The sequence below is a fragment of the Myxocyprinus asiaticus genome, chromosome 20, assembly GCF_019703515.2.
Source record: "Myxocyprinus asiaticus isolate MX2 ecotype Aquarium Trade chromosome 20, UBuf_Myxa_2, whole genome shotgun sequence".
Classification (NCBI taxonomy): Eukaryota; Metazoa; Chordata; class Actinopteri; order Cypriniformes; family Catostomidae; genus Myxocyprinus; species Myxocyprinus asiaticus.
In genome coordinates, this window is record NC_059363.1 from 9373838 (window position 1) to 9397371 (window position 23534).

Below are 23534 nucleotides of genomic sequence, written 5' to 3' on the forward strand. Positions count from 1 at the left end.
TGCACATGCAAAGTGCAATAGTGCAGTCTGGTCTTTAGGTGTATGCATGCATTCATAAGTTTGGCTGTACAGTTATTACTATAATAATTTTGTCCTGTCTGTAATGTCCACAGGTGTTGGTTTTGCCACTAGGCAAGTTGGCAATGTTACCAAACCCATAATTGTCATCAGCCATGAAGGGGACATAGTTGTGATAAAGACACAGAGTACCTTCAAAAACACTGAGATTTCTTTCAAACTGGGAGAGGAGTTTGATGAAACAACAGCAGATGACAGACATGTAAAGGTGTGTGCTTTTTCATTTAAGTAGGTTTTCTGTGACATAGGTGCTCAATGATGTGTGCAATGGCTGCAGCAATATCTAAAATCAATATTAAAAAATCAATATTGCAAACGAATTTATATGCACTCTTTGCAACTTAGGTCTGCTTTTTACCCTGCATGAACTGCTGCCTTGTATGCACTCTGCATGCACACAAACACACACACAAGACATAATTTGTATGTATATCATGCACAAAGACAAAACTTAGAATAACGAATTAACTAATTTATTTAATTGCATCTTATTTCAGTCAACTGTAACCATGGAAGGAGACAACCTTGTCCACGTTCAGAGGTGGGACGGCAAGGAGACTAAGTTTGTTAGAGAAATTAAGGATGAAAAAATGGTTATGGTAAGTTGCATTACTGTATAAATATCAGTATACATACAATATTTTTGGTCTACAAAATTCGTTTTACTGCCATCAGTGTCATGAATATTTAGTGCTCATACATACTGAATAATAATGATATTGATATTTTCTTTCCGAATCTTTGCTGTTTACAGACATTGACCTTTGAGGGAGTGCAGTGTGTGCGCACATATGAAAAGGCATAATGTCGAACTGATGGTCAATTCAGTGTAACCCTGGCAACTTGACAATATTAGAAGGGCATTTTTACATTGTATTCTAAACTTTAAAGTTTTCCCCTTTTTGAGACACGTGAGACATTTTTTGTGAGACCTTTTATATGAAATACACATTGTGGAGTTTTTTTTTTAAATGTTACAGAATGTTATTGGTGGACTGTGTAATTGATGCCTGCATTTGTGTCAAACTGAATGAAATACACACTTGTTAAAAAAAAGACTCTTTGTTTCTTACTAAAGTATGTCTCATACAAACTGTTGGTTGTCATTGGTTTAATACTGAAGTTTCCTGCAAGGTGTCCATAGTCAACAATATTACTCTAAGTATATATATTATTTTATATGAACGAAGACTAGATGAATTCCCAAATTTAGATAAATTCACCCTATTTCCATAATTTCCAGCAGCATATCATAAAAAAAATAATGTATTGATTCTATTGTTCCATCTTCATATCCTATAGTTTTTTGCTAGTAAATTGCTCTAGTTGTAAATGCTTTATGTTTACATGTAATTTCATTACCTGTAATCCAATCCAATTATGGACTGTATCCTTAAGTACTGGGATGATGACCATTAAATATCATTGATCAGCCATTTTTGTGCTGTAGATGCTAATTAGATTCTGACGAGACTTTGAGAGTCAACTCTGTGCTGTCTTAATCCACTGACGGATGGCCAATACTCCAGTAACTTGAGTCATATTTGAAAAGATTGAATTCAATCTGTTGCCTGGGATTATTTTGACTATTACACAATTCTGAACTGGCCGTTTTCAAGCGGCCACTTCAGAATGAGAACTGAATGACTTGCACAGATGTGTGTGAAAAAAAAAGCCTTGTCTGAAGTCCTGATTGATAGTTTGTTTTACTTTTGGAGAAGTTTGAACAGCAACAGACAAAAGGCTGTTTTGTGCAGGGCAGATATATCTGCATTTGAATTGAAAATGCCAGTCTGAGAAACAATCCTGCATCTGTGAAATGTGATGTGGGTATAAACGAGTCTGCACTCCTCTCAAAATGGCCTGTAGTAACCTCTACACAACTTGTGAACCTGCCAAGTGGGGACATGGCATCAGTGGGTCAAAGTTAATCCTTTAATCTGTGTTGTCTTTAAGTAGGAGCATCATTCGATCAATTTGACCAACCATTTTCAGATGCTTCCTTTCAAATTGGTCCCAAGGGAACCGTTTTGCTTTGTGTGTTACTGGCCCCATTTTATCACAAGCTCCATGGAAGTTAATTATGACATATACACTACCAATCAAAAATCTGGACACATATACTCATTGTTTAGTATTGCTTTTTTTTCTTCTTCTTCTTCATATATTACCTTAATAGTAAAGTCAAATAAAGATATCAAAACTATTCAATAAAAATTGTCTAATACATTTTTAGCTTCTTCAAAGTAGTCAACCTTTTGCCTAGATTACAACTCAAGACATTCAATTGCCAGTTTTTTGTTTTGAAGATGAAGCAAAAATTGTGGCTACAGTAAGGCACTTAAATTGGAAGTGAATGGGGCCAGTCCAAAAACTTTCAAAAGTATAGCCACAAGATGTAAACATTACATGTGTTAACATAATTTTAGTGTGATATAATCTCTTACAGGCTTTATCGGTGTGGCGTCGTCATGGCAACGAAATTGTAACACTGAATATAACTTATACAGATATGGTTAGTAAGTGATTTTATCTCACTAAATTCATGTTAGCATGTTTACATGTGTGGCTGTACTTCTGAAACTGTGTATTTTACCATTTATGGATTGGCCCCATTCACTTCCATTATAAGTGCCTTAGTGTGACTGCGATTTTTGCTATTTTTTATATAAACAAGGGCCGAGTCATAGATTTTCTTTGTAGTAATCAACATTATGCCACAAATTCTATCGACTGAGCTTAACTTGTACTGAACATGGAATATTACTTCAAGATCATGAGCAACAAATTCAGTCAAGTGTCAAGACTTTTGACTGACGGTGTTCTTTTAAAGTAAACAGCAATTTGCACTTACTATCCAGACCTAATAGTGAATTAAATTCAAAAAACAATGTAATAGATGCAATAATGGGCAGGCTTGACTCTTGTAACTGGCTGCTATTGCTCAAAATTATATTTTACAATGTGCTCAACAATACATATAGTGACAGTTTAGTTTGACCTAGGCTTGTAATGATGGTTTTACTGTTGCAACAGATTGTGAATGGACTGTTTCAGTCACAAAAGCGTCGTAACTGGAGTGGAAAGTAATCAGCCATTGTTCTCCGTATTTGCAGCTGACCTAATAGCATGAGACTCATCAGAGTAACTTGCTCGGATTAATGACACAACTCTTTAACCACACATCACTATACAGTTTTGCCAGGGCAAAAAGTTTGACAAGCAAAGTTGTACTTAAAGGGATAGTTCACCCCAAAATGAAAAATCCAACACACTCTCACAGCCAAATCGTCAGGATTCCTATGACTTTTCTAAATTTGGCTAATTCGTATGATAGCGTGCAACTGCACTCGTTTTAATTCCCATGACTTTCTCTACAGCTAATGATGTCGCTGGACATTGTTTCCATAATACGCGACAATTACTTGCTTCAGTCACACACAACATCTTTCTATCATGTTTACACACTCTACTGATCGGTTAAGTGTAGATAAGGGGTTTGGGTAAGGGCATAATATTAATAAAATATTTTTTTAAAGTCTTGTTGCTGTTTTTTATTGTTGTGTACTGGAAGCTCCTGTCACCAAGACAAATTCCTTGTATGTGTAAGCATACTTGGCAATAAAGCTCATTCTGATTCTGATTCTGATAAGCATGTCCTTAACGCCTCGTGCATCTGGCTTTTTTCTTCCATGGAACACAAAAGCATCTTGTACTGATACCATGAATGTGAATGGAGACTGAGACTGTCAGTCCCTAAAATTCTGTTAACATCTAACATTCGTGTTCCATGTAAGACAGAAAGTCTTATGGAATTGGAACAACATGAGGACATTTTTAGAACTATTCATTTACTGTATGTATAATTGAAAACCAAATGAGAATCTAACTGTTAAAATCTCATACTGCATACTGTTATCTTTGTTTTGTGAGTATTGCCCTAGAGACAGTTTTGGAAAGCTACTTCTGAGCCATTCACATTACTTGAAGTTAAACTACACTCGAGCTACTCGTTTAAAAAAGTACAGTATTTTGGTACACTACAAGTCACTAACGAAAAGTAGCTAAACTAAATTGAAGCTATTTAAAGAAGGAAACATTTTTAAATCTATAAAAATTATATTATTTTATTAGGGTGACATTAAACAATTAGGTTAAATGGAATATATAAATGTATACAAAATATAAATTAACAAAAAAGTCATCATATTTCATACAACGAGTCAAAATATATTGATAAACAGCAGCAATTAACTAAATATTGCACTAAAAAAAATAAGGCAAAGTCCCTTTAAGGCTGTGCAGGCCTCTAGTGAATTAGTGAATCATATATGTGAACTAGTTCATTTACATTAAGCGTCATTAACCCTTATGATGCATGAGTATTTCGGCAAACATTATTACTTACTCTGGTCTTTAGAGACCCGGCACGTATATCTATAACAAATGGATCTACAAAATGCCCAGATAGTGTATAAAAAAATTAAGACAGTTTGAAAATAATAGAATAGAATAAATTCTGATATATTTTTATATTTTAATTTTTATATATCAATGAGATGATGCAACAAATCAGGACAAATCTAGAACAGGATTCATTACTTTCATACTGAAATTTGATGAGACGCAACTGGCTGTCAAACACACATTGAGCTACACAACACATAAGATACACATATGTATTTTCTCAGGGACTTACTGAGTCAAATAGACGTACAACTTACATAATTTCAGTGGTACACCCAAATGACAATAGTCATATCATGCTGTTCATGTGTTGTACTTGCTATAGTTTACTTCCATGTTGTTTCTTCATCAAATAGCAATGTCAAATGTAAATCTGGACGATCACTGAAACATCAGCGCCACCTTGAGTAAGAAATAGCAAGTATAATATGTATGTGTACACGGCTATGGGATACTGATAATTCACCATTGTTGCACAGAAATTCGACATGATATATTAGTCATTTGTATGAATATAGTATTAATTTGTCTTGTAATAAACAATGAAACAGATATCCTGTGATAGTACACTCATATATTTATGAAATAATCATAAAAATATGATTTATGGAAGTGCAAAAAAAAAAGTAGAAAAAAGAAAAAGCGACACTTTTGCATACCTAATGTCTCTGATGACCCATTACCCTAAGTATTAAAAAAAAAAAAAATGTGCCTTTTTTTTTTTTTTTGTGTTACACAATTTGTAAGAGAAAGGTTGAGTAATACTAAAGAGGTGTGGGCACAACTCTAAAAAATGGATGAGGTACCAGTATCACTAAAGACCTGAGGTATGCGTTCAAGGGTTAAGAATTATTAGTCTTTATTTTAGTCTGACACGGTTCAGTGTAATGCCTTTGCATTCATGTTTTGGCTGAGAGAGTGGCAGTGTAGTTGAAAAGATGCAGATACTTTCTTAATTCAAGAACTGAATTCCAAAACCTTTAGAAAGCTTTCATTTCTTTTCGATCACCCCAGGTGTTTCCAAACGTGCCAACACTTCCATGTAGACTAATTTTGCCTACAAACTAACTGAGCAAGGGAAGAAAATAGAGAGGATATAGGGGGTCTATTCAGCCCCTCAGTCTATGTCAAGTCTCTGTGGCCATTTGTCAGGAAGCATGAATGCTTGCCTTCATCTTCCCCTCTTTTTTTCTTTAGGCCAGCCATGGTTCAGCTTTAAGCTGATTTTGCCTCTCTTCTTTGTGGGCCGAGAGTAGTCTGTTCCTCTGTGGCCAATAGCCCATAAGTTTAGGAGTGACATCACTGGCAGATTATGCTCTTGCCAAGTGTCATGAAAGAAACTCTCCCCGTTGTTCTCTATTGAAAAGAAAAGAGGCACAGGGGCTCTGGGAACCCCCGGCACTTCTCCGTGCCTGCCATGGGAACTGTTAACACAGAGGAGAAAATATTTCTGTTGACAATGCACAGATTGTAATCGGACTGGACCACGGTTCACCCAGGGACTGCTTTTAATTTTAGGGCACTGCTGTTGCATAATAGCTAGCAATGTTTAATAAGAGAGAGTGGTAATGAAGTGTTTTATACAACTGATTTAATGAACACTTCTTTATTTGGTTTCAGTTTCAAAAATGCTTTACAACATCTTTTTGGTTCCATAGTATTTTAATGTCACAAAAAAATTAAAATAAAATGTGATTGTAAAATAAGTCATACGTTATATAAGCTATGGATTATGCATGATATATGCATTATATACAATATAAAATGTATTATAATACAAAGAAATATATATCCTGTACATACTGTTTATGTAACGTAATGAAGGCATTAAAGATGTAGTTCATGATTCATGATTCAAGTTCATTAATTTTGGACATTCTGTATAATGTTTGACCACCAGAAAGTGCTCAAATAATTTTTGAACAATATATCTATTGTTTTTTATTTTAACTTACAGTAAAAACAGCTTTTATAAACTGTTTTGCTTGATAATGTTTTTTTTGTTTTTTGTTTTTTTTTGTTGTTTTTTTTGTGCTATATTTCTATAAATGTTACTTGGTTTGATATTTTATTATATAAAGCAAAGACATAGTATTTTTTAGTGTGGCTTACAGTAAGTGTCCAAATCATTTTTGGGGCCACTGTAGATTTTGCAATATATATATAAAGGCCTATAATACAAAAATTTTAGCACAGGCTCAGTTGTCTCTGTTGGTACTTGGCTTTGAGATGTTTGAGATTTTTTTTTCTTTTTTTTTTTCTTTTTATACTTGAATAGCAGTCTGCAAAGAACCTTGAATAGCAGAAAGCAGGCTGTGCATACCAATGCATTGAGTATTTGGCACTACTGGTGGCTTTTTATGGTATTTTATGGTATTTTTATGGTGAGAGTGAAAGATAAAATAAAAAATTATATTTTGAAGCTTTGTGCATATTTGTGTATACTGTACGTAACCTTGTGGAATCATTTCATTGAATGGTATAATACTCTTTTAAATGTATTAAATCAAGTTTAGTTTGTGATAGAATGTTTAAACCACATTTTCCTTCATTTTAAGTTTTTGAAATGTTATTGATGTAATTCATATTCCAAAGTGCTTGCACTGTGACTTGCATTTCAACTATTAAAGTTACATAAGAACCATAAAGGTTACATGAGAGCATATTGCCATAATGCCACCTACTGGTAGAAATGGATTTAGGAAAAATGGCCTGGGTGATAGTGAATTAGTTGCTCAAATTAAGTCACATTAAGAATGTATATGCTATTAAAGTTTCTTAGTTTATAAATGGAAATTTCTATGAGGATATATGGTAACAGACCATCAGGCAGTTGTGCTAGTTTTGTAAAAAATAAAAATCTCTCCAACAATTGTTTTGATTTTTGCAAACATTTATTTATTTGAACTTTTCAATCAAACCTCAGCTAAATTTGAGCATGCATTATAGTTCAGCTGGCATTACAGTCACATAGAAGGCCTCTTATTTGACCATAATGTTGATTTTTTCTTACAGCTTTGTAAATTATTTCAGTTTATGATTATATATATTTAATACAGAATGTAAAATTAAACATTGTACAATAGGCCACTACATATCTTGGCCAGTTCCTTTTCTTTGCATTTCAAGGATCTACAAACATAATATTATTTTACAATTTTGTTTTCAAATAATTATCTTATTCCAATTAAATATGGACCTTAGACAGTTTTGTTATCCCAGTCTGGTATACATACACTTTTAAAACACAAAATCCACACTTTTTGGGTACATATCCTTCGAATATTAACTTTGAACCGTGCCAAAATTATGAGCAGGATATTTACTGTAGGCTTACGTATAACTTAATGCTATGCAAATCTAACAAATAATTCCAATCACAAAATCCTATTAAAAATAAGCTATTTGTGGAGTTATTCATTTTTGTATTGACTAGATTTACATCAGAATGTGAAGCATGCACAGGCTGAATAAAAACACCACAATAAGCATACAATATATCAAGGTGAACTATTTTTAAAATGTCAAAAATAAAAATAAAAAATAAAAAATAATAATAATCAGTATTGGTATAGCATAACTCCTTCTGCAGAAAATACATGAAAATGGCTCCTGGGGCCGCCAACAATGCATATGTGTCTCACTATTCTACATCTAACACACCAAATTCAGGTAATGGGGTGCTTTACTAATGAGCTTCACAGCTAAGAGTCAAATGAGGTGTGATACCTAGGGGGAGACATCCAAAATGTGCAGTGCTGGGGAGCCCCTAGGGGCATGATTGAGAAACACTGTGGTAAAGGGTAATGTCCCAGCAAATTACACACAATAATACATTTCATCTGGCATATCATTTTGTCTCATAATGGAAAAGTCTTCTGTATGAGTAAAATGGGCATTATAGACAATTTTATAACATAATATTCTTATAAATGTCTATGTGCTATTTAACTGGCACATCTTCATCAGGTACTGTAGTTTCACCCATGTTAAAGCCTGGCACAAAAACACTTCCACATTTCTATAGGTATAATGTTAAATAAACCTTAAAAAATTATACAGCGAAAGGTAAATATGATAAAGGTAAAAATACATTCGCTTGGATGAAAACAGTCTGTGTTTTGAACAGCTTTGTTTCCTCCTTAACTGGTGTCTTTCAATGGCACTCAATTCAAAAAAAATCTAAATAGCACAGAAGTGCAGTTCTTAACAGCATTGTGTTTTAATGCATTTCTCTGGATTTAACACCAAGAAGTAAGTTCTATTTTTCTATTCAAAATCCAGCGTCTCCTTTTATGGAGAGCACTGAACAAAACATACTTGTGTTTCCTCTGTGAAGTATAGATTTATAATAACATTGTTTGGCATCTTACCAAACCATTTACATTTGTAAAATGTAAATAAATAAAAAAAAACTGAGGAACTGGGCTTGCCTTTCTAAGCCCTTAAAGCAGTTCTGTTAGTTCTGTAAACTGTTCTGTAAACGGTACTACCAAAAAAAGATAAATAAAATATTCATTTATTTATTACTTGATCAATTATATCCTCAGTAAGTTCCATTCCAGTTTTGTAAGTCAAAACAAACAAACTTTCAAACCCAATTCTGACAGAAAAGAGAGGAATGCTCTGAATTGGCACCCCATCAAAATGAGGTAAAAATATTTCATGGATAGCATATGATTGTATAATCTTAGTATATTATCTTTAATCCCACTGCAATGATCAGGAATTGTTTTGTTACTCTCTGTCAGTGCTGTCTGGGAAAAACTGTACTCATGTTCCTTCTTTGACGTATACACTGGCGGCCAAAAGTTTGGAATAATGTACAGATTTTGCTGTTTCAGAAGGAAATTGGTATTTTAATTCACCAAAGTGGCATTCAACTGATCACAAAGTATAGTCAGGACATTACTGATGTAAAAAAACAGCACCATCACTATTTGAAAAAAGTCATTTTTGATCAAATCTAGACAGGCCCCATTTCCAGCTGCCATCACTCCAACACCTTATCCTATTTTTTCCCCTCCCTTTTTCTCCCCAATTTGGAATGCACAATTCCCAATGCGCTTTAAGTCCTCGTGGTGGCATAGTGACTCACCTCAATCCAGGTGGCAGAGGACGAATCTCAGTTGCCTCCGTGTCTGAAACCATCAATCCGCACATCTTATCACTGGCTTGTTGAGCACATTACCGCCGAGACGGAGAACCACACATTATAGCGACCACGAGGAGGTTACCCCATGTGACTCTACCCTCCCTAGCAACCGGGCCAATTTGGTTGCTTAGGAGACCTGGCTGAAGTCACTCAGCACGCCCTGGATTCAAACTTGCGACTCCAGGGGTGGTAGTCAGCGTCAATACTCGCTGAGCTACCCAGGCCCCTGCCCAACACCTTATCCTTGAGTAATCATGCTAAATTGCTAATCTGGTACTAGAAAACCACTTGCCATTATATCAAACACAGTTGAAAGCTATTTGGTTCGTTAAATGAAGCTTAACATTGCATTTATGTTTATTTTTGAGTTGCCACAGTATGCAATAGACTGGCATGTCTTAAGGACAATATTAGGTCAAAAATGGCAAAAAAGAAACAGCTTTCTCTAGAAACTCGTCAGTCAATCATTGTTTTGAGCAATGAAGGCTATACAATGCTTGAAATAGCCAAAAAACTGAAGATTTCACACAAAGGTGTACACTATAGTCTTCAAAGACAAAGGTCAACTGGTTCTAACAAGGACACAACTAAACAAGAGGATAAGTACATCAGAGTCTCAAGTTTGAGAAATAGATGCTTCACATGTCCTCAGCTGACAGCTTCATTGAATTCGACCCGCTCAACACCAGTTTCATGTAAAGAAATTGCAACTGCAAAGAAAAAGCCACTTTTGAAACAGAAAAAGAAAAGGTTACAGTGGGCAAAGAAACACAGATAATTGGAAAAGAGTGTTATGGATCTTAACCCCATTGAGCTTTTGTGGGATCAGCTAGACTGTAAGGTGCGTGAGAAGTGCCTGACAAGACAGCCACATCTATGGCAAATGCTACAGGAAGTGTGGGGTGAAATGTCACCTGAGTATCTGGACAAACTGACAGCTAGAATGCCAAGGATCTGCAAAGATGTCATTGCTGCACATGGAGGATATTTTGATGAGACTCTTTGAAGTAGTTTAATTTTTTTTCAAAGTGTAATGGTAATTTTTCACGTTATTAATGTCCTGACTATACATTGTGATCAGTTGAATGCCACTTCGGTGAATAAAAGTACCAATTTCTTTCCATAAGAGCAAAATCCGTACATTATTCCAAACTTTTGGCCGCCAGTGTATGTATACATATATATGAAGCATAAATAAAAATATATTATTCAGAAACCTGAAATAAAAGGCAAATCTACAGTATCAATTAAAAGACAGATAGCCTTAAGACAATATGAAACATTCTAGCAAAACTTAGTGCAACTGCTGTCCACTTAAATGCTCTGAACCCCAAAATAACAATAAAGACCAACAACATTTTTAAGAAGGAAGTTTTCCAGTTTTGTTTTGAAAGCTCATCCAGGAAATAACTTAAATCATCATGTCTGGGCCCTCCTTGGTGTGATTTTTAGGACCAATTATGTACCTCTTGCATCAGAACGACAGGTGCCTCATCCTTCAGAGGTCTTTATTCCATTGGCTTTGCCATGCTGTCAAACTTCAGACTCCAGGGTTTGGCTTGGCTCACAATACCGGTGGTGAAAAGGGGAAGAACGGATACTGAGTATCATCCTCATCCACGAAGAAACATTGGAAGTACGGAATGTCTTCTGGAGTGGAAATGATATTTGAAGCATTTTTTTCAGGATTATTTTAGGGAAAAATTAATGGTCACACTTCACATACAAAGGAAAAGTAAACAGACTTGGTATTTAAACGTGGGCTGCAGCCTCGCTATTCTCTAGATGTTTTAAACAGTACATTACTGCAATATTGCTTTAAAAGCACAGCTGTAGAAGTATGTTAGAAGTGGAGTGAGTGCAGTTCAGTTATGTACAGTAAGTTTATAAAGGTTCACCATGTTGTGGAGTCCAGACGTGATTGACAAAAACTTACCCTCCTCTATTTCTGGAATATCTTTGGTGACATCAGGTACTTCTACTTTAAAAACAACAGAAGAAAGAGATGTCATTTTCAATAAACAAGTTAAAAAATAACACTACAGCATTCATAAATTGTTCTGATTGTTCAAATAATGCTAGAGTTTGAGAAAAATAAAATCATGCAATATTATGTAATTCATATATTTTACCTTTTTCTTCCTTGGCCTTGACAACTTCTTTCTCAGTTTGCATGGCTATAATAGCAGAACATTCACAAAAAGTAAATTTGAGCAGACCTAAATAACTTGAAATGATCTGAATACTTATGGACTGCACTGTAGACACCTTAACTGCTGTATTGCTGAAGCATTAAAACAACAACAAAATCTTACCTTTTTCTATGACTTCTTCAGTTTCTGCAAGTTTTTTATAAGTTTCGCAAAACTGCAAGTTTTGATGCACACTTAATGCCTTAGTGTGATACAGGGTCTTTTTTGCTGGGATGTTGAATTACTCTGTTTTTATTATTTGCAATACTCCTAGGCTGTTTCTCCTGATAATGTTGCAACTTACGCTATTACGATCATTTGAGCTAACATCGCTCGTTATAAAGTAGAACTTAAGTGCGTTGTCATGGGAGCTGTCTGCTCCAAAGGTGCTGAAACTTTGGCCAGTATGTCCAGGAGTTTGTCTTCTTAACATGAAAATAATATAGAAATACTGACAAGCCATGGAAATTGTATGTTACATTGTCAAGGTGCCAAAAGTTATTAACTATTACTGAATTTAATTAAAGAAATAAGGATGGCTTCGGCAAGACAGGGTTTCAGATGTATCGACTTCATAGAGATTAATGAAAGTGATACAAGAAATGCCTGTAATGAGAATACACGCGATGTGAATCATAAGGGGCTCTTACATTACCATTATAATTATGCTTACCAAAGAAGGCTAATATAACGTTATACTGTATTATGTGTCTGTAAATGCAGACATATCATTCACGTTGCATGTGCAGACTGCGGAGAATGTCTATTGATTGCAATGCGATTTTTTCAACACTTTTTATCCTCTAAAAGAGAGTACAATGGCTTTCCAGTGATCAACATATGTTAATATAATTTATTAAATGTCCAGTTTTCTCTGATAAACTGTGTTAATGCGAAAAAAAAAATAATAATATGCAAAAAAAGATATGTTTAAGTTGCACTTAATGGACTTAAGAGCAGTTCATATCGGAAGAGCGGAACGTTTTTACATAGCTACTACTTAGATAACGATGCTTTTGGAAAATGTGCTGTAGAGATCAAGTTCTACTTAGTGCTTCGGGAAACCCAACTCTTGTCTATGAATAATTTATTCCATTTCATATCTACAATTTTCACAGCACTGCAGCTAATGTATAAAGGTTATTTGCCATTCTAATGCATAGAATTAACATTCCTGAAAAGGATTTCTGTAATGTTGAGGCAAATTTTGTATACTATAGCCAACTATCGTATATCGACTATTAATGTTAAGCCAATTGATGAACATGTGAAATCTTTTATATTCTTGGAGTGGAAAAAATGCATGAATGTACACCCACAGCTATTGGTGAATAGAGAATAAAATTGTTAAAAGTAACTGTTAGTAAATCTATGTAATCCACGCAAGCCCATTGGTACAGCCATAGTACCTTGCTGTAAAGGTTTCTTTACTTCTTTAACTTTTTCAGGAGGGATTTCTAGAATTAGGAAAGAGAGTCAAACAAACACTGATCTACCCACTTTTTGCTTAATATCTTGTACAAAAAACCTATGCGCATGTCACTGGCCAAATTCCCCCATTGGCCCTTATCAATCATGGCTTCCTAATAATCCCCATCCATTAATTGGCTCTATCACTCCACTCTCTCCTCTCCACCAATAGCTGATGTGTGGTGAGCGTACTGGCGCACTATGGCTGCCGTCGCATCATCCAGGTGGATGCTGCACACTGGTGGTGGTTGAGGAGAGACCCCTGTTTACTGTGTAAAGCGCTTTGAGTGTAGTGTCAGAAAACCGCTATATACTGCAAATGTAACGTTCATTCATTCATTCATTCATTCAATATGGTAAAATGATTTCTTATAAAATACAGAATCAATATTTCAGAGTAATTACAAATGAGTTCTAGTATTTCAGATGTATATCAAGTTACCTTTCTTTTTGTGCTCTGGTCTGATCTTGGATTTCAGAGCCTCTTTTTCTGGAATGAAAAAGTTAATCATTCTTTTATTTGGACATAAATGATTAGTTTTGATATCTACTTGCATTATGAAATAATGTACCAGTAATAACAATAAACTTCATTTAAAGAGATCATTTCATGTAGTTTTTTTTTTAAATATAACCTATACCAAATTAATCTTCTTAGTTTATTTAAGCTCTCATCCATATAATTACCCACAAAATACACACACAGCATTCATATATTCACTTCATACATCAACACAAGCAAATCTTCTGTCTATGCCATTGCTTTTTCCTGTTTTCTCTAAGTGAATGCAGTCCTTTCTCTGCTGAGACCATTTTATCATAGTTACCTTTCTTTGCAATTGCTTGTTTAGTGATGTTTTTCAGGGCGTCACGTTCTGTGTTGTGGGAAACATAAATTGAATTAGCCACATTCAGGATAAACAGGTACAAGGAGTGCTTGATATATTTGGCACTCATTTTGTATGGGCAATAAATACACTATATTGTATATATATTAAACTGAAATGCCAAGATGATGTCAACTGCAAAATGTAGAACATTCCAATATTCTTCTAAAAGCTTTGTCTAGTTTCATGATCAAACAGTAGCTAACAACATGCAAAAGAAAAAGGAAGTAACATTTCTATAGGTTAATATGTTAAATAACAGGTTATATTAGAGAATGTTTACCCATTACCTGTCTTAATAGATGCTGTCTTGGTAATGTTCTTCAGAGCATCATGTTCTTTAAAAGAACAATTTTTCAATCACTCACATTTAAACTGTACATTGCAGTGGGAATCACAGTTTATATAAAATCTTGCAAAGCCTGGTGTCTGTTTAGTTGTGACTCAATGCATCCATTTTTATGACCAGACAGGCACGTGAACAGACAAATAACTACACTGACATGAGAAGTTTAACAAATACCTTTGTTGGCTGTTTTTGCTTTTTCCTTGGAGACAGTTGGCTTTAATTTCATGCTGACAGTGTCAGGCTCTGTAAAGGCAAAGAATGGCATGTGGTTTAACAATAACTAATTCATTATTTGTATTGTTCATTTTCCTTTTCAGCAGAATTCGTGGTTAACTGTGAAAAACACACAAATGAATTACCTCTTGACTTGGATTCTAGATTATTTATTGTAATTTAGATATTGCACATCACCCAAACTAGTCTTTATGAGGATAATGAGACTGTTTCCAAGAATTCTCCTTTGATTGGCTCAAAAACTCAACAGTTTTGTTAATGTTAAATAAATGTTAAACATTTGATGTCAAAACACTGTTATTAACTTGACTGTACATGTTTAGTAAAAAAAAAAAAAAATGTCATCCAGATGGAGTGTATACAAATAAATAAATATTTAAACGGTCTGTTCCTCTGAAAATAATATGTCAACACATAGGGCTATTTCAAATAGCCTATATCTAACATGGACAAAATACCTTTGATTGTTCGGTTGTCCATCCTTAAAAGAGTAATCTGATTTTGTGTGGACTCCAGGTCACTTCTCATTTCACCAATGTCCTTCCTCAGGAGATCCAGAAGAGACAGTTTTTGGTTAATGGAGTTCAGGAGCTCCACATCCAGACCGATGGGTGCAACATCACCTGTGTGTTTGAAAGAATTTTGAAACCAACTCATCTAATGAGCCTGTGACTATTCAGACAGTTATAGCTTTAGCTCTTGTCAAATGCACCATGTTCCATCATTCCTGCTTTATAAAAGATGCTTTATGTAGACATTGGAACTACTAACTAGGATAGTTTTAGCATTTCTAGTTGGGTGAATTAGTGAATTTGTTAGTATAAGGTAATTTTCCTAAAACAATTATTATTATTTTTAAGTTTGATCAAATCTGTCTAATTGTATTAACATGCAACTAGTGAACAATAAGAAAATTAACAAGAATGTTTTAGCATTAGTGTATGGCAAAAGTGTATGAATATTAAAAAGAAAACAAATCCATATTCGCTTGTGCTAATTGAAGGTATTATCTATAATGATGCTCATAGGATTTTGGTTGCAAGATTTTAAATATCCTAAAAGCACACTGTGGGCAAAAATATCACCTCTTTGTAGAGTTGGCACAACTACTTCAGGCTCTGTAAAACAGTATTGTTTCATGTGATTAATAATCATCATACACAGTATATAATAGTACTGTATGCACAGAGTGTTTTGATTAACATCCATACCTTTCTTTACAGGAGCTGGTTTAACCTTCTCCTTTAAGACTTCAGCCTCTGAAATGTTAAAATAATAATGTCAAAATATTTAAGAAAGAAAAAGATTTTGTTTAGCACAATATTACATTTTGCTGGGTATTTGATCAATACAGTAAATCAAACCTTTCTTCTTAGGGGCTGGTTCAGCTTTCTCTTTGATGACTTCAGCCTCTAATATGACAATAATTAACACTTTTAGAAAAAGCCCCTTCATTTTGCCTCATCCTAAACTAGCTTTGGAAGAAAACTTGATTTTTACGCAGGATAAAAGGATGTAAACCCATACCTTCCTTCAGGGGGGCTTGTTTAGGTTTTTCTTTGATGACTTTGATAGCTTCTGTAATAGTAAAAATAAAAACATGTTTAGAAAAATATAAAACATAAGCTTTATCATTATCTTAAAGCCGGCAAAGGAAAATGTTGTTTTGACATTAACAGTTTATTACAGTAAATGGATATAGTTTAATATCTAAAAAAAAAAAAAACAAGAAAGTAATCCTTGATAGAAAATGTTATCTAGGGGCAAAAGGAATCTTAACTTAACTCTAACAGTGGGATGGCATTATTCTGACCATAAAAATAAAAAAATAAAAATAAAAATAAAAAAACATTTAAAGTACCTTTCTTTGCTGCTGGCTTTGGCTTTTCCTTGGTTATTTCAGGTTCTGTAAAACACAGTGATTTAACTTTAGAATAACAAATTAAATGGCAGCTGATACTTGTTAAAAATGATGGCATTTTTCATAATTCAATTGTAATTGTATGTTTAAAAGACTTGAATTGAATTAGAATTATACTAAATACTGTACATACCCTCTTCTTCAGGGACTGGTTTTGCCATTTCCTTTGGAACCTCAACTGAAAAGAGGTGACAAAGTAAATACGGACTTCTTTCTCAAAATATTATATATGTATATGAGACTTAAGAATGTATTCGAAATTGCAAATGTTAAAAGATAAACAGTAAATACAGTACAATGCATTAATACCTTCCTTTGCAGGTTCTGGTGTTGGTTCAGGTGCTTTTTCTTTTGTAACTTCAGGCTCTATAAAACAGTTTGTGTCACGTGATAATGAATAACCCTCAAACAGACTAAAGCAAAAGTCCCACTGGATTTAATCATACCTTTCTTTACAGGAGCTGGTTTAACCTTCTCCTTGATGACTTCAGCCTCTAAAATGATAATATAAAAATGTTTAGAGAAAAAACTATTTTTTTCATAATCTTTAAGTTTGTTAAGGAATAATGTTAATTTGATTGTTAACACTGTAAATCAAACCTTTTGTCTTAGGGGCTGGTTTAGCTTTCTCTTTGACAACTTCAGGCTCTACAAAACAGAGTAAGGATATTTCAGTCTCAATAATACAAACAATTAATCCTAGTATTTCATTGACATTCATACCTTTCTTTACAGGAGCTGGTTTAGCTATCTCCTTGATGACTTCAGCTTCTAAAATGGCAATGATGTGAAAATATTTAGAGAGTAAAAAAGATTTTCTTTGGCATTATCTTATAATTTGCTTGGGTAAAATCTTATCTTGATATTTAACTTGTGAAAAGCAAACAAGCTAAAATAACTGTAACCTTTACCTTTCTTCTCAGGGCCTGGTTTAGCTTTCTTCTTGATGACTTCAGCCTCTAAAATGTTGGTAATGTTACATAAAAACATTATGTAATAATGTATATAATAATGTTGTAATAATGTTATAATCTTTATCTCAATATTAAACATGTTTAGGAAAATTGTTTAATTAGATTCTATAAGTTAATCAAACCTTTTTTCTTAGGGGGTGGTTTTGCTTTCTCTTTGACAACATCATCCTCTAAAACAGTGAAAATTAAAAAAAAAGATGTATTTTAAATTGCATTATTTTACACTGATGGCAAAAATCTTCAAATGATTCAACAGGCACTCATGACAGAGCATACACCCATCAGCCACAACATTAAAACCACCTGCCTAATATTGTGTAGGTCCCCCTCGTGCCGCCAAAACAGCGCCAGACCGCATCTCAGAATAGCATACTGAGATGATTCTTCTCACCACAATTGTACAGAGCAGTTATCAGAGTTACCGTAGACTTTGTCAGTTCAAACCAGTCTGGCCATTCTCTATTGACCTCTCTCATCAACAAGGCATTTCCTTCCACAGAACTGCCGCTCACTGGATGTTTTTTTGTTTTTGGCACCATTCGGTGTCAATTATAGAGATCAGCAGTTACAGAAATACTCAAACCAGCCCATCTGGCACCAACAATCATCCATGCAATTATCTAATCAGCCAATCGTGTGGCAACAGTGCAGTGCATAAAATCATTCAGACACAGGTCAGGAGCTTCAGTTAATGTTCATATCAACCATCAGAATGGGTAAAAAATTTGATCTCAGTGATTTGGACCATGGCATGTTTGTTGGTGTCAGATGGGCTGTTTTTTTTTTTTTTTTTTTTTTCAATTTGGAATGCCCAATTCCCAGTGCGCTCTAAGTCCTGACTCGCCTCAATCTGGGTGGCGGAGGACGAATCTCAGTTGCCTCCGCGTCTGAGACCGTCAATCCACGCATCTTATCACGTGGCTTGTTGAGCGCATTACCGCCGAGACGTAGCGCGTGTGGAGGCTTCACGCTATTCTCCACGGCATCCACACACAACTCACCACGTGCCCCACCGAGAGCGAACCACATTATAGCGACCACAAGGAGGTTACCCCATGTTACTCTACCCTCCCTAGCAACTGAGCCAATTTTGTTTTTTAGGAGACCTGGCTGGAGTCACTAAGCGATTCCAGGGGTGGTAAGATGGGCTGGTTTGAGTATTTCTGTAACTGCTGATCTCCTGGGATTTTCATGGACAACAGTCTAAGAATAGACTCAGAATGGTGCCAAAAACAAAAAACATCCAATGAGCGGCAGTTCTGTGGATGGAAACGCCTTGTTGATGAGAGAGGTCAACAGAGAATGGCAATACTGGTTTGAACTGACAAAGTCTACGGTAACTCCGAAAACCACTCTGTACAATTGTGGTGAGAAGTATAGCATCTCTGAATGCTATTCTGAGATGCAGGTTGGCGCTGTTTTGGCGGCATGAGGGGGATCTACACAATATTAGGCAGGTGGTTTTAATGTTGTCGCTGATCGGTGTATATTGAATATGGATACCTTTCTTTGTAGGTTCTGGTGTAGGTTCATGTGCCTTTTCTTTGGCAACTTTAAGCCCTAAAAACAGTTTGGATTCATGTGATGAATAATCAGCATATATTCTAAAAAAAAACAGTACCAGTACATGTTATGATTTCATTGACATCCATACCTTTCTTTTCAGGAGCTAGTTTAGCTTTCTCCTGGATGACATCAGCCTCTAAAATGTTGATAATATTAATGGACAAGGATTTCTTTTGCATAACAGTAAAATTGCTTAAGAAAACTCTTTAATTAGATTCTCAAAGCAAATCTAACCTTTCTTTTTAGGGGCTGGTTTTGATTTCTCTTTGACGATTTCAGCTTCTAAAATGGTGAAAGTATAAAAACATTTAGAGAAAGCAAAATATATTTTTCCATTATTCTAAACTGGCATAGCAACAATGTTGAATCATTTCAAAAGGATAAAGCACTCATGACATGAGTGTTTGCAGGTTCTGGTGTTGGCTCAGGTGCTTTTTCTTTAGCAACTTTCTCTATAAAATTGGCATTTTATAATTGGTTTTATAAAACAGTATTTTATTTTTCATAAATTATTTTCATATAGTGTAAAGCAACAGTATGTAGGGTGTTTTAAATGACATCTATACAGTACCTTTCTTTACAGGAGCTGGTTTAGCTTTCTCCTTGACTTCAGCCTCTGAAAAGACAATGATTGTAAAACATTTTTGTAAAAATGCAAAAAAAAAAAAAAACAAAAAAAAAAACGTTTGCCTTTGATTTGCAGGAATAGTATTTACTTTATATTAAACATAGCATAAAAGCACACTTGAAGTTAAAACAATAGTACTGTAACGCCTACCTTTCTTTACAGGGGCTAGTTTAATTTCCTCCTTGAGGACTTCAACCTCTAAAATAATAATTAGAGAAAATAAATTACTTTCTTTTGTATAAACTTATACTTTGCTTATGGATAATGTTAATTTGATTTGGGGCTGGTTTAGCTTTCTCTGTAATGGGTTCAGCCTCTACAATGGTGAAAATATAAAAGCATTTATCATTCTCTTAAAACTAGCCCTGGAAAAATGTCTTGACATTATTCTCACTAATAAACTAAAGTACCTTTCTTTGGTGCTGGCTTCAGCTTTTCTTTAGTTAGCACAGGTTCTGCAAAACATGTGGGTTTAACGTTATTGACCGCATTTAAGACATTGGCCATTTTTTGGAGATGTGTTGATAAATCAGCAATGCTATGTCACAAAATAATAAGTGAAAAGGATTTAGAATTTAAAGGCTACTAGATATGTACCTTTCTCTTTAGGAACTGGTTTTGCCTTTTCCTTTGGAACCTCAACTGAAAAGCAGTGACGATGTAAATACATAAGCATTTGTGTCTACAAAAACTTGGAATATGAAAACATACAGATGGGATTCAGTCAGGTATTCAGAATTGCAAACATTAAAAGATAAAACATATGATTACTGTGTATCAATACCTTTCTTTGCAGGTTTTGGTGTTGGTTCAGGTGCCTTTTCTTTAGCAACTTCAGGCTCTGTAAAACAGTATCGTTTTTTGTGATGAATAATCATCACACATGAAAAGCAACAATATACGCAAGATGACTTCAATGATACCCATACCTTTCTTTACAGGAGTTGGTTTAGCTTTCTCTTTGATGACTTCAGCATCTAAAATGGAGGTGATGTGAAAATATTTAGAGATTGCTATTACATTATACACATTAGGATGAGATCATTGGAACCCCTACCTTTCTTCTCAGGGGCTGGTTTCACTTTCTCTTTGATGACTTCAGCCTCTAAATATTGGTAACATAAAAATATTTAGAAAAAGCAAAAGGTTAGAATTATCTTAAAACATGCCAGGCGAAAATGTTTTGGTAACATTCCCCAAATTAATTCAAGTAGGCCTACCTTTCTTTGGTGCTGGCTTGGCCTTTTCTTTGGTTATCTCAGGTTCTGCAAAACACAGACCTATAACTTTAGAATAGCAGGTAATGACGACAATTAATTTGTCTCAAGGCACCATACTTCATAATCCTTTCTAGAAAATTAAAGCAACAATGTAATCTTACATTTTTAATATTGCACAATTTTAAAACATAAAAACTGCTGTGCAGTATGCTATATACATATTCTACATATGAATATCTTTCATTGCAGGTTCTGGCACTGGTTCAGGTGCCTTGTCTTTAGCAACTTCAGACTCTATAAAATAATATTGTGTCGTGATGAACATTCATCATACAATGGAAAGCAACAGCATATGGGATGATTTCATTAATATACATACCTTTCATTACAGGAGCTGGTTTAACTTTCTCCTTGATGACTTCAGCCTCTATCATAATTATAATATAGGAAATGTTTAGAGAAACTACCAATTTTGCTTAGGGATAATGCTAATTTGATTGTTAACACAGTTAATCAAACCTTTCTTCTCAGGGGCTGGTTTTGCTTTCACTTTGATGACTTCAGGTTCTACAAAACAGAGTAAGGATGTCAGTTTCAATCATGCAAAGCAACTTCAGGCATTGAAATATTGATGCAAAGAACGAAGTCTTATTATTTAATGTTTGCTTCATGAATAATGTCCTAAAAGGACTGAAGGGAGAAAACTTCAGGTGCCATTTTTTTTTAGCAACTTCAGGCTCTTGTGTCATGTGATGAATAATCATCATATGGTAGAAAGAAACAGTATACGCACAATGATTTCAATGATAACCATACCTTTCTTTACAGGAACTGGTTTAACTTTCTCTTTAATGACTACAGCCTCTGAAACGGAAGTGATATGAAAATGTAGACATTGTAAAGTATCTATAGTATAACCGTTACATTTTCTTGGGCTTGCTTGTTACTTTAATTTGTTTATATTTAACATAAGTAAAATCACACATGAAACTCACCTTTCTTCTCAGGGGCTGGTTTAACTTTCTCCTTAATTGCTTCAGCCTCTAAAGTGTTACATAATAAATAAAACAAATTTGAGAAAGCAAAACATAATATTATATCTTTTGCTTAATTTTTTTTTAAGTTTTCTCTTTAATGACTTCTAATATTGTGATGGTAACAAAATAAAGAAAATGAATTAGCATTATCTTAAAATGGTCTTGATAAAAGATATTCATTTTTCATTGATATCTATACCTTTCTTTACAGGAGCTGGTTTAGCTTTCTCCTTGATGACTTCAGTCCCTGAAATGGCAATGATGTGAAAATATTTTCAGGATGTAATAGATTTCTAGCATTATCTTTAAATTAGACTGAGTGAAATCAATGTGGGTGATCTTTAATAGAGTGTAAGATTTAATTCACCTTTCTTCTCAGGGGCTGGTTTAGCCTTTTCCTTAATGACTTCAGCCTCTAAAATTATGATAATGTAAAAATGTTTAGAAAAAGGAATTTTTTAGAATAATCAGAAATGTTGTTGCCATAAATTGTGATTTCATTTTTTATTTCTCCCCAATTTGGAATGCCCGATTCCCAATGCGCTCTAAGTCCTCGTGGTGGCATAGTGACTCGCCTCAATCCGGTGGGCGGAGGACGAATCTCAGTTGCCTCTGTGTCTGAAACCATCAATCCGCACATCTTATCACGTGGCCGAGACTTAGCGCGTGGAGGCTTCACGCTATTCTCCACGGCATCCACGCACAACTCACCATGCGTATCCGCATCTGAGACCGTCAACCTGTGCATCTTATCATGTGGCTAGTTGAGCGCATTACCACGGAGACATAGGGCGTGTAGGCTACACGCCATTCTCCGGGGCATCCACGCACAAATCGCCACGCGCCCCACCGAGAGCGTACCACATTATAGCGACCACAAGGAGGTTACCCCATGTGACTCTACCCTCCCAAGCAACTGGGCCAATTTGGTTGCTTAGGAGACCTGGCTGGAGCCACTCAGCACGCCCTGGTATTCGAACTCGTGAACTCCAGAGGTGGTAGTCAGCATTTTTACTCACTGAGCTACGCAGGCCCCCGTGATTTAATTCTTAACACAGTAACTCAAACCTTTCTTCGTACACCCCGTCTACACCGGGCGCTGTTGACACGAACATTCTAAACCGTTTAATTTGCGTAGGAGCGTCAGCGCGTGCAGCGCAAAATGGAACGTGACACCCGTTTATTGTCGACGCAATAGATGCGTCGCAACGAACGCTTCCAGTGCAGACAGCATCATTGATTATAATGGGGTTCTATTGTTTTTGACGCAATGTGACACGCCGCTCGCGTCCGGTGTAGACAGGCTGTTAAAGGCCGGTTTAACTTTTTCTTTGATGGCTTCGACTTCTAAAATAA

The 23534-nt window shown here is 35.0% G+C and overlaps 2 protein-coding genes across 2 annotated transcripts in view; one reads left to right on the top strand and one right to left on the bottom strand.

The window, feature by feature from the left end:
* The window catches only part of LOC127411206 (fatty acid-binding protein, brain-like), a 1714-nt gene extending 202 nt beyond the window's left edge, over window positions 1-1512 (top strand). Inside the window, exons 2-4 of the mRNA XM_051646601.1 lie at window positions 114-286; window positions 576-677; window positions 833-1512. Of these exons, the coding sequence (XP_051502561.1) occupies window positions 114-286; window positions 576-677; window positions 833-883 (326 nt within the window). The 3' untranslated portion in view covers window positions 884-1512. The remainder of the gene's footprint in view (window positions 1-113; window positions 287-575; window positions 678-832) is intronic.
* A 5905-nt stretch (window positions 1513-7417) lies between these two features.
* Window positions 7418-23534, bottom strand: part of LOC127410792 (titin-like) — a 72937-nt gene continuing 56820 nt past the window's right edge. Inside the window, exons 97-133 of the mRNA XM_051645998.1 lie at window positions 22546-22593; window positions 22378-22425; window positions 22137-22184; window positions 21958-22005; window positions 21661-21708; window positions 21521-21568; window positions 21142-21186; window positions 20979-21026; window positions 20851-20898; window positions 20706-20762; window positions 20519-20563; window positions 20332-20376; window positions 20072-20119; window positions 19865-19909; window positions 19528-19575; window positions 19382-19429; window positions 19231-19287; window positions 17850-17897; window positions 17665-17712; window positions 17477-17524; window positions 17354-17401; window positions 17200-17247; window positions 17063-17119; window positions 16887-16931; window positions 16694-16738; window positions 16360-16410; window positions 16197-16244; window positions 16044-16091; window positions 15918-15950; window positions 15291-15455; window positions 14773-14841; window positions 14540-14587; window positions 14190-14237; window positions 13805-13852; window positions 11833-11877; window positions 11637-11681; window positions 7418-11350 (exon numbers count right to left, since the gene is read on the bottom strand). Of these exons, the coding sequence (XP_051501958.1) occupies window positions 11265-11350; window positions 11637-11681; window positions 11833-11877; window positions 13805-13852; window positions 14190-14237; window positions 14540-14587; window positions 14773-14841; window positions 15291-15455; window positions 15918-15950; window positions 16044-16091; window positions 16197-16244; window positions 16360-16410; window positions 16694-16738; window positions 16887-16931; window positions 17063-17119; window positions 17200-17247; window positions 17354-17401; window positions 17477-17524; window positions 17665-17712; window positions 17850-17897; window positions 19231-19287; window positions 19382-19429; window positions 19528-19575; window positions 19865-19909; window positions 20072-20119; window positions 20332-20376; window positions 20519-20563; window positions 20706-20762; window positions 20851-20898; window positions 20979-21026; window positions 21142-21186; window positions 21521-21568; window positions 21661-21708; window positions 21958-22005; window positions 22137-22184; window positions 22378-22425; window positions 22546-22593 (1943 nt within the window). The 3' untranslated portion in view covers window positions 7418-11264. The remainder of the gene's footprint in view (window positions 11351-11636; window positions 11682-11832; window positions 11878-13804; window positions 13853-14189; window positions 14238-14539; window positions 14588-14772; window positions 14842-15290; window positions 15456-15917; window positions 15951-16043; window positions 16092-16196; window positions 16245-16359; window positions 16411-16693; window positions 16739-16886; window positions 16932-17062; window positions 17120-17199; window positions 17248-17353; window positions 17402-17476; window positions 17525-17664; window positions 17713-17849; window positions 17898-19230; window positions 19288-19381; window positions 19430-19527; window positions 19576-19864; window positions 19910-20071; window positions 20120-20331; window positions 20377-20518; window positions 20564-20705; window positions 20763-20850; window positions 20899-20978; window positions 21027-21141; window positions 21187-21520; window positions 21569-21660; window positions 21709-21957; window positions 22006-22136; window positions 22185-22377; window positions 22426-22545; window positions 22594-23534) is intronic.